General features: G+C 27.9%; 1 protein-coding gene across 1 annotated transcript; it reads left to right on the top strand.

Moving 5' to 3' along the window:
- Window positions 1-226: 226 nt before the first annotated feature.
- On the top strand, window positions 227-2,377 carry LOC105135969 (probable WRKY transcription factor 65). Its single transcript, XM_011041088.1, has 3 exons — window positions 227-656; window positions 852-1,001; window positions 1,610-2,377. Exons 1-3 carry the CDS (start codon window positions 523-525, stop codon window positions 2,130-2,132), a joined length of 807 nt encoding a protein of 268 aa, XP_011039390.1. The 5' UTR covers window positions 227-522; the 3' UTR covers window positions 2,133-2,377.
- The last annotated feature ends 9,207 nt before the right edge of the window (window positions 2,378-11,584 follow it).

Below are 11,584 nucleotides of genomic sequence, written 5' to 3'. Positions count from 1 at the left end.
AAAAAAAAAAAAAAAACTATGTACTCCAATAAAATATGTTTAGATGGTCGTTGGGAAAAAAATAAAAAAGGCTGAACAAAAAACAAGAGGAGAAATGGCATGATATACTAGGGCAAAAAATGAAGCGTGTTGATTGGTGGAGCTCCAATCAAGACATGGGTTTGGAATAATCAAAGTTTTAGGAAGGAAGGGTCGTCATCAAATTGCAATAGAAAAATAAGTTTTGGATTATATTCACATTAGCTTGCACAACCTCAATAATGTAAATATCAGAAGCGCATCTGTCAACATGGCGGCCAATTTTTAAAAGGGCTATCACCTCTCTTTCTCCACCTTCTCCCCCATTTCTTTTTTCTCTTCACATCACCATCTATAAACCCCTTCTCTCTCTCTCTCTCTCTCCGTTCTTGTTCTCCTCCATGGTCATCATCTTGGGCGGCATCTGAATATCCTCGGTGATTAAGGGCATCCAGTAAGTACATAAATCAGCTCTCTTGCGGCGGCTGCAAATTAAGAGCAACAATGGACAGTAGGTTCAACATCAACCCTCTGATCACTGAGCAAGAAGAAAATGACAATAGTGCTCAGGAAAGCGGTCCAGAATCACCTCCTTCTAACGATATGAAGATGCCTTCTACTTCCTCTCCCAAACGAAGGTACTTAATCTTTACATATCCCGTTCATTAGAATTATTCAGAAGAATTTCTCAGAGTTAGAGATCATGGCATATGTGTGCTTATATGGAGAGAGAAAGAGAGGAAGAAATGGCATGTCCATGGTTGTTTTATAAGCATGCACGATAGATATTCGTGCCGAAAACGAAATATTTGACCTCATGGTGTTTGTATCAGTAAGAAGGCCATGCAAAAAAGAGTTGTGTCAGTGCCAATCAAGGAATTAGAAGGCTCAAGGCTGAAGGGCGAAAATGCTTCACCGCCGTCTGATTCTTGGGCTTGGAGAAAGTATGGCCAAAAGCCAATCAAAGGCTCACCTTACCCCAGGTAACCCTTCCCTCTTCTTCCAAATCCGATCACACATATCTTTCCTTTTTCTTTCATTGAAGTGTATCTTTTTTAAATGCATTTGGACTGATTCTTTCTGTTCCAGAAGAAGGAATGAAAAAAAAAAAAAAACTCCTCGTAAAAAACTTATGGCGACGGAAATTATGCTTCCAAAGCATTTCTTTACTGTAAATACATGTGATTACCTGCAGAATTATGCAAATAAGTTTGATCAATATCTTTCAAGTATAAAAATTGGACTCTATACAAATCAGTTCTCTGGCGGCAGTTTCTTCGTTGCCATAGTTAATAAGTGGCGAGTTTTTCCATCGCCACAGATCTTGCAAGCATGGTCATGTAAATCAAGACATTGTCCAGACTGCTTTCTGATTTTGAGTTTTTTTTTCTTTTTTAAATGCGGTTAAATATATATATATATATATATATATATGAAACAAAAGATGATTATAACAACATGTAATCTTCTCTTCTTCTTCTTCTTGTTTTTATTTTTTATTTTTTCAAGAACAAGATACATAAAAAATGTTGATTCGAGAATTTCAAGGCATTGATAAGGTACTTCTTGTTTTATGTTTTGTTGTTTACAGAGGCTACTATAGGTGTAGTAGTTCAAAGGGCTGTCCAGCTAGAAAACAAGTAGAGAGGAGTAAAGTGGACCCATCAATGCTAGTTATCACCTACTCCTGTGAACACAACCACCCTTGGCCGCCTCCTTCTAGATCCCACAACCACCATAAGAACCACCATAACTCCTCCTCTCCAAAACACAACACTACCACCAAACCCGAGGTCTCCACAACCCATCCTGATAACCCAGAGCCTGAGCATGAAGAAAGGTTCACGGATCTTGGAAACGACGGGTCACTCATATCTACCACCACAACTTCAGATGAATTTTCTTGGTTTGGTGAAATCGAGACAACCTCTTCAACTATACTTGAGACACCTTTTTTTGCAGAGGGAGAGGCAGATGCTGACATGGCATCAATGTTTTTCCCGATGAGAGATGAGGATGAGTCGTTGTTTGCCGATCTTGGAGAGTTGCCGGAGTGCTCGTCGGTGTTCAGGCATCAGCGTAGTGGTGTTGGACCACAGGTTCAGATCTGCTGACGACACGTCGTTTATTAACGTTTTATAAAATTGAAAGGTGTGTGTTTGATAGCACCAAGAGATAACAAAGAAGAGGAAAGAAACAATCTTTTTTTTTCTTTTCTTTTTCTTTTTAATATTCTTCTTTGCCTTGGATTTCAGTGTAGTAAGTGAATAAAACTCCAATTCTGAAATCCGTCACGATCCTCTTGTAATTAACTAAGCATAATATGCCTTCTCAGAATGGATTTTCATTAATTTACCCAGAAAAACAAAAGGTGTCCCAATGAAGAGTTTCGTTGATAACTAGGTAACCATGCATTCTTTATCATTTGGATTTTTTTTGTTTTGTTTTGTTTTGTTTTTTTGTTTTGTTTTTCCTACTGTCTTTCTCTTGCATTATCATAAATTATTAGACAATGTTTTTACTAATGTTATTTACTAAAATCAAATGGATAGGGAAAGCCAATCATTTTAGCAGCTCCCACCTTCCATTACAAGTTACAAAATATATTAAAAGGCCTATAGTGACCATCTATTATGTGACTATTTTTCTAAGAATTATAGGTTAGATCCTAACTCATGCTCTTTTCTATTATTATTGTAATATAGCATAGTTGATTTAGTTTATACATACTAGAATTTAGTTTAAAGCATATGGATTTCATTGCAGAGATCTACAATTAATAATTCTTTCTTTTTTTTCAAATATTGTCATCAAACCTTTTTTCACTACTAGAATTTTTATATTTATCGATAGAATTTTATGTTGGTATTTATATTATCATTCGATTAGTAATTAATTTATCAATAAAATCATAGATGAAAATGCTTTATCAGTGAATCGTTTATTATTAATTTGTTGTTTGTTGTTAAGTTCGTTGATAATAATAAAAATATCATTACCGATAGATTTACTAACGAAAAAACACGCAAAAAAAGAACTCGCTTCATTCCGTCAGTATTTCTCTTGAAAAACTTGTCATATAATTGAAAAAATACCATATGTAGTTCCGTCAGTGATTATTAAAAATATTTTTAAAAAAATCTATTTTAAAAAATTAGAAAATAATTAAATTAATATAAATTAACACTCTATAATAGTCAAAATTGAGTTGCTTGGAAAAAAGAAAAGAAAATCAACTCAAACAAATTTGCAACAAATAAATACCATGAAAAATAAATCAACTATGAAAAAAATGATTTTGCTATTGCTAAAAATTTAAAAATTCTATAAATAAATAAAATAAAAATTGATCTCATATGAAAAAAATAAAGTTGATATTGCTAAAAATTCTATAAATAAATCAACTAAAAATTGATTTCATATGAAAAACAAATCCTACAACAACATTCATACAATTATTAGAATAAAAAACTTAAAAATATAATAAAAAAATAAAAAAAAATATTATCTAATGTAGTTGCAAGTGAAGCTAATAAGAGAAAAAAAAATCATAAAGTATATTAATTAAAAAATAAGAAGAGAGAAATGAAGAAGAAGAAGATAACATACATGAGCATGGAGGAAAAGAGATGGAGTTGAAGAGAGAAGAGAAGAGAAAGAAAGGGATGTTGATATTTTTTACGTAAGAAGAAGAAGAAGAAGAAGAAAAAGAAGGAAGGAGGCCCGTCTTTTGTGAAATGAGGGATTCTACACTTTTTATTTGGGGGTTTTATAGATGAATAATTAAATATTAATATTTTTAATCATTTTGTAGGTGATATTTAATTTAAAATTTTAATTTAATAAAAATTTTTCAGAAACTGTCAAATATCACTAACGACTTTTCAATCCGTTAGTGATTTTGTCTATAATGTTTAATTTAAATCTTTAATATAATTAAAAAAATTTTAAAAATCACCAAATGACACCAACGACTTTTCAATCCGTTGGTGATTTTGTCTATAAAGAACAATAATTACTAGTGCAATTGAGAATTAAACAGTTTCAGTTCTCTTCGAAAATTTCCGTTGATGATTCCCTTTATAATTGGCATGATGAACAATGTTAGGGAGAAGTTAACAGTTTACCAATAATTTTACTGACAAAATTAATTCTATTAGTAATTTTGTTGGTATAAATGATACATCATCATATTTTTTAGCTTTATTTTAATTATTTTTTTCACTGTAATTCTCTCGGTATATACCAAGGGAATATTTTCGTCAATAAAATTCATTTTAATTTACTGACAAAAATATTTTATTTGTATTTTTATTTGTATTTATCAATTTTCTAATAGTATTTTTCATTACAATCTTTTATGAAAAAAATTCATGATCAATTTCTAAAAAGTTGCTAAGGAAAGAAAAATTCAAACAAAAAAGAACCAAAATATAAAATAAGGAGAAATCGCATGGCCAATGTTAAATTCATGGGGAAAAAAAATACTTTTTAGTCACATCTTTTAGTTACTATAGTTTTTGAAATTTTAGTTTTGATATAAAAGTTTGTTTTACTTATTTATTAGTTCTTGAATATGAGAGGGGATCAAGAGAAAAAGTCACTAGATTATGAAAAAAAGAAGAAGAGAAATAGTCATTGATTGGCTACACTCTACATATTAAAAAAAAAATGATTTTAAAGTCAAAGGACTTTTTTTTTATAACATGAACCCATTGAAGTGTTTATGAATCTCATCTTGTCTAAAAAAATAGATCGTAGTTGATAGAAATTTGTTTACTAGTTTGATTTTATATTTTTGGACTATTTTTTAAAATTTGTTAAGTTGATAATTTTTTTTGAAGTACTAAAGGTGTTTATTAGATGAAGATAGGTTGAAAATAGATTAATAGGGAAAACAAGCCTCTTGATTTTCTATTCATCATTGTGATGATTAAAATTTGATCAAGCAGATGATGTATTATTTATCACGACAAAAAATACATTATTTGCTTTATACTTTAATACAAAAGAAAAAAATTTAAAAAGGTTCACGTGCAAACCCATTCATCTAAGCTTTGTTTTAAAGGCCTAAGTTTATTGGGCCACCCAGGCCCGCGTGCAAGATTTTTTTTATAGTATTTTTTTTAATTTTATTTTTTAACATTTCATTCATGTTGATTTAGTCTTTATAATTTATTTTAGTTTGTTTTTTATGGGGTTATCATGGTTTGAAATAAACATCCTAATATTTGGTTGGTGCTTAATATTGCAAATGTTTATTTTTTTGTCTTATAATTAAATAAAAATAAATTCTATAAAAAAATATGTTAAACCCAATAGAGTTTATGAATTACGGATTTGGTAGGTTAAGCTGCAAAACCTGTCAATAAGTATGTTGTCGTCTCAATATATTACAAAAAAAAAATGTCATCTTGATATTTTTTAATGGTCAAACCATGTTTTTGCATGTTTTTTAGGTTACCTTTGGATCTATCAAATCAACTATATTATATCAGGACAACTCCTACACAACTAAATTTAAAATTCAAGCTAGTTAAGGAGTATGTTTAGGACGTTACAAGATCGACCTTATTAGGTCAAACGTAATGACATTACCAAAGAGTTTATGTATGGCTTAGATATTTTTTTTTTGTGAAAAATAAGTTTAGTCTAACTTATAGCATAGCATGGATTAGTTATCTAGTTTCTCTTATTCAATTAAAGATAACTTGTATGTGAATTAAATAAAAGATTCTTAAAAGTTATATTAGTTTAGTCTAACTTATAGCATAGCATGGACTAGCTATCTAGTTTCTCCTATTCAATTAAAGATAAGTTGTATGTGAATTAAATAAAAAATTCTTAAAAGTTATATTTTTTTGTGACCTACAACAATAATGTGCAACAACAAATAAAAAAAAATTATAACTTACCATGTCCAATTCAATTAATTATGTGTTTGATAATGTTGCATAGGGTGTTTTTCAATTTAAAATGTATCAAAATTATTTTTAAATGTTTTTTATTAACACATCAATATTATAAAAAAACCTAAAAAAACATCAATTTGAAGTATTTTTAAATAAAAAAAATTAAAAGGAGGTTGAACCACAAAAATAAACACCTGATTTTGATTTAAAAAATAAAAAAATAATTTAAATATTGAAATTTTATTACTACTCCTCGTAAATTACTATTAATTGGAATAATGATTTGCTTCCTTCATTTAACTTTTTTTTTGTTAAATAATGTTTTCTACTTAATTTAATTTAATTTAATTTAATTTTTCATATTAGGTTTATTGATGGATTGAACTTTATAATTTTTCTCATTTATTTTTTACAAAGTTATCTCAGTCTTATAACCCAACCACAAGTTTGATAGGTTAAATAGATTGACCCGAGTTTTTTTTCCTTTATCTAATTGATTTTTTTTATCAATTTTATTCTTTAACATTGGGTTTTCTAGGAATTAAGCTTCGTGATTTTTTCCTGTTTGCTTTCTAAGAGATTATCCCTATCTTATGATTTGAGTTATGAGTTTGGTGAATTAACTTAAGTTAACTCGAGTTATTTTTTTCTGTTCTTTTTTAATATATTTTTTAATTTTAATTTTATCATTTAACATTAGATCTATTGGAGATTAGACTTCATAATTATTTTTAAATTTATTTTTTATAAGATTATCATAGTCTTATAACTCGAATCGCGAGTTTGATAAGTTAACTCAATTAACTCAATATTTTTTCCCTTTTTCTAATTAACTTTTTTTCCTCAATTTCATCCTTTAATATTAGGTTGATTGAAAATTAAGATTCATGATTTGTTTTAGCTTGCTTTCTTTGAGGTTATTTCCGTCTTGTGACTCGAGTCACAGGTGGTATTAACCCGAGTTAACTTAAGTTATTTTTTGTATCTCTTCTAAATTAATGTTTTTTTTCAATTATACTTTTTACACTAAGCTGATTGAAAATTAAAATTCATAATTTATTTCAATTTTCTTTTTATTAGGGGATAACTGAAGTTGACTCGGGTCATTGTTTTCTATTTTTTATTGTTTTTTCAATTTCATAATTTATTGTGATATACATTCTATAAGATTATTATAGTCTTATGACTCAACATGCGAATTGGTATGTTAATTTAAGGTGATCCAACTCCATCCAATATGTTATTATCTTAATATTTATAAAAAAAAATTATCTTGAGTATTTATTTTAAGTCAAACTATTATTTTACTGATTATCCAAGTTATTTTTGAACCCATCTAATAAACCAAGTCATATTGAAACAATCCTCACATTGTTTAAATATTTTTTCCTACTTGAAAAAATATTAGCAATACCTAGATATTTTTATGCTAATTTTTTTATCTAGTCAATAACCAATGATCTAGTATATATTAAAATGCTTAGGTAAAATGCTACAGCAATCCATGGTCACTCAACTTTGTTTTTTTTTTAAATTTTTTTTCCTTTCAATATTTTTTTTAGTTGCATCCCTCTATGCCCAAATTAAAGATTGACTTATTCAAATTTGTTACGGAACACAAGAATTCAATAAAAGAGGACCAAAGTATAAAATAAAAAGAAATTTCACAGTTAATCTCAAAAGAGGACCAAAGTAGTCCACCTATTTTTTCTTTACTTACTCTTCAGTCCCTTTAGTTTATGTAATTTTAATTTTTATCTAACAATTCATTTTCATAACATTATAGTCTTTAAGTTTGAGAGAGAGAAAAAATCGATTGGAAATGATGAGGAGGGAGAAAGTTAGCGAATGACCATTTTCAGTGAAGAAACTCACTATTTTTTCTGTCAACGAGAAGAGTTCAATAGTGATCTCTTTTTTTTCAATAAACATGCTTGGAAAAAAATAGATTGAGTTGCTTTTAAATTTTTTAATATTCATTTGATTATTTTCTATTGCTATTATTTTTTAATTTTTCCCTCCAACATATTTTTTTAGTTGCATCGCTCTATGCCCAAATTAAAGATTGATTTATTCAAATTTGTTAAGGAACACAAGTATTCAACAAAAAAAGATCAAAGTATAAAATAAAAGGAAATTTCAAAGTTACTCTTAAAAGAGGACCAAAGTAGTCCATCTATTTTTTCTTTTCTTACCCTTCAGTCCCTTTAGTTTATGCAATTTTAATTTTTATCTAACAATTCATTTTCATATCATTATAGTCTTCAAGTTTGAGAGAAAAGAGAGAAAGTCACTTTAAAATGACAAGGAGGAAAAAAATTAGCAAATGATCATTTTCAGCGAGAAAACTCACTATGTTATATTCAACGATAAAAGTAAAATAATGATTTTTTTTTTCAATAAACATGCTTGATAAAAATAGATTAAGTCCCTTTTAGATTTTTTAGATTCATTTGATTTGTTTTTTTTACAGTTTTTAAGATGTTTTGAGGGTAAGTAAGTAGTTTGTGGAGTTCTATATAATATTTATTAAGTATTTTTAAGTGAAAATACATTAAAATTTATTTTAAACCCCTCTTAATCTATTGACCACCACAGCTATAGCTATATTTTGGACACGAAGCCTAAGTGATAGGCCACTTGTCACTGCAGATAACTTGTTGCCTGTTTAATAAAAAATTATCAAGAGCGGACAACACTTGCTCTTGAGGCAAATTTTTTAGAGCGGACAACACTTGCTCTTGAGGCAAAAAAAATTTTTTTTTTAAGGCATGGGCCTTGGCTTTGAGGTTGAGGCAAGGGATCAAGCTTGCAGGATTTTGTTATTCTATCCCTTTCCATCAATTATTTATATTGAATTAGCTTTATATATATATTAAAAAAAAATATGAGAACATATAGCACGAGGGGAGAGGCTTATTCCTAGATTGGTCATGTTCAAGCAGTGCCAGTTCGTACTCACAGCTTGCAGGAGGAGAGAGCTTGTTTGGGATGGGATGCCGTTCAAATGATTGCCGGCCACAACTAAAATGTCAATTAACAACCAAAAGGATTTGACTTTTCGTAAGGGATATAGCTAAGCTGGATGATCTTCCACCAGCAGCCTCCTTCTGTGCTTTGTACTTATCACCAAAAAGATTCCTTCCTTTTTTTTTTTTACTCTACATCCACCAAACATGTTGGTGTATAATCCAATTATGATATTGAATCTTTTGTTTTCAGTGTTTTTTAATTATTATTCTTATAAAAGAATAAGTTGATGTTTTTTTAAAGGTTTTTTTTATATTGATATTTTAATATTAAAAATTTAAAATAATCTAAAATTAAATTCATAAAAACAATTTTAAAATTTAAATTTAAAAAATAATTCAAAGTTTACTCTTATACAAACTCTATAAGCAAAAAGAGAGTTATGTTTGATATAAAATACGATTAAAACTGCCTTGAAATGAAAACAAAAACAAACAGTAATTTACTTAAAATAAAATCATGTTCATTTATCTTTTTAATAAAAAACATTTATTAAAAATAAATAAAATAATTTTTTATATTTAAAACCTGTAAATTATTACAAAAAACAAAAGGGTATGCTTCATAAAATAAAATAAAAAATAACTCATTTTGTGGGCATGATTATATTTTTTTATTTATTTTTTAGTTTATTATTTTAAATTTCTTTCTACAAAATTTTAAAATAGTGTTTTTTTACTAGAAGGTGTGTTTACAAAAGAAATTATTTTCGTATTGTAGAGTTTACAGGTATTAATTATAAAAAAACTTATTTATTATTAATAAACATTTTATTTCATTGAAAATATAGATGCACGTGATTTTATTTTAACTAAATTGTTGTAGATTTTTCTCCTTCCAAAACAATTTTAATCCTACCTTATATCAAACATAATTATTTTTACTTGTAGAGTTTGTATAACAGAAAAACATTTATTTTCTTATAAAAATAAAGTTTGATTTATTTTTGAAATTTTAAATTTTAAATTTTCCTCTGCCAATTTATTTTTCAACTCACACATTCTCTAGGTTGTGCTATTTTTTTCTACTGCACAATTAAAAAAAATTCATACTAGCATTCAAATAACAATACTATAATAATTTTGAAAAATAAATTAATGCGAGGCCCACAAGTGGTGCAAAAGTAAAAGAGGTCGTCAGGGCATTTATGATGATAAAATGTTATTTTTTTTGGAAAAAAAAAAGAAAAAAGAAAAAAGACCTACGTGACTTAAGCATCACTATAAATGGCAATTATGAAGAAAGTGATGGTAATAGGAGTAGTTTAGCTGACGACGTTGTATTTATAATATTGATGGTACGTAGTTAATCAATTTTTGCGCTCAAAAAAATAAAATAAAAAAAATCAACCAGGCGAGCTTGGAAAGCCCAAGCACGTGCTCCTTGGGCCATATGTCAACTACAAGCATGTTCTGTGCGGGCTGGTTGTCTGACCCATTTTGTATATATATATATATATATATATATTTATTTATTTATTTATTTATTTATTTATATACGCCTCTCGTCCTGCATGCACTAGCTTTCATTTATGTGATTTGTCGCGGTGCTGAATTATTTTTGTTGTAATAAATAATGTTTAAATATTAAAATAAAAATTAAAAAATTATATTTACATGATTTATTATGTCTTTTAGTTTTATTTTTTTTTACTATATTTTTTTATTTTCTCTTTTTAATAAATGACTTTGTCATTAGGTATACACCCATCATTTGAATTTTTAATGGGATCCTTTACTTTTGGATTTCTAATGGCTTTTCTCAATTTTTAATCTTTCATTTACCTCCTTGGATTTTTAATATCTTAAATTTTGTAATATCCAACCCTGTATACCAACTTAAAATAGCACTAAATAAATTATTTTGAAATAAAAATCAATATTTTTTCATTATAAATCATCTTTTTTATTGTATTACAGTACGTATGGAGATGAGCTAATATTACGTATGGAGATGAGCTATTGAATATTATATATAGATATCCTTAAAAATCTTCGATTCTCTAAACTTCTTTAGAGATTGTATATTTTTGCATCTTTTACAGGATCATAAACACATGTTTTTTCAATTGCTCTCATCCTTTCTTTAAGATCATTTAGTTTATCAACATTATATTCTTCTACCACCTTTACATTCTAGGTTTTATTAACAATCAAGTTTATAGTTACAAACATTTATGTTGAAAAAGTAGGTTGAGTGATAAGGGTATGGGCAACAAATTAAGATTCATGTGATAAGTCACTTGACCCTAAATTCTATGAAATTAAGGCTCCACATCATAAACTTTTAAATAATGGCTATTACGTAACTCATAAGTCTTGAATTTAGAATGCTACATGTCAAGCTTGCCTTTATGCAAATATATAAAATACACCTTAAAATGTAGGTTATAAGCCTTTAATTAAATGGGGTAGGTAAAATGCTACATGTCAAGCTTGTCTTGATCATAAAAGAGGTTTCTCGCTGCATAATAATCATCATCAAGAGATTGATATAAGGCTTACAAAGATTGTGAAGACACTTGTACCAACCATTACCTACTTAAGCAATCAAATGAGAGTTGGATCATGAATCTTACCTCAATTAAAAGTCATAAGGGAACTATTAGTTTCCCACGTATCTTA

The sequence above is a fragment of the Populus euphratica genome, unplaced genomic scaffold, assembly GCF_000495115.2.
Source record: "Populus euphratica unplaced genomic scaffold, PopEup_1.0 scaffold56.1, whole genome shotgun sequence".
Taxonomy (NCBI): domain Eukaryota; kingdom Viridiplantae; phylum Streptophyta; class Magnoliopsida; order Malpighiales; family Salicaceae; genus Populus; species Populus euphratica.
Note: the sequence above shows the minus strand (reverse complement) of the source record. Positions and strands in the feature narration are given on the sequence as shown.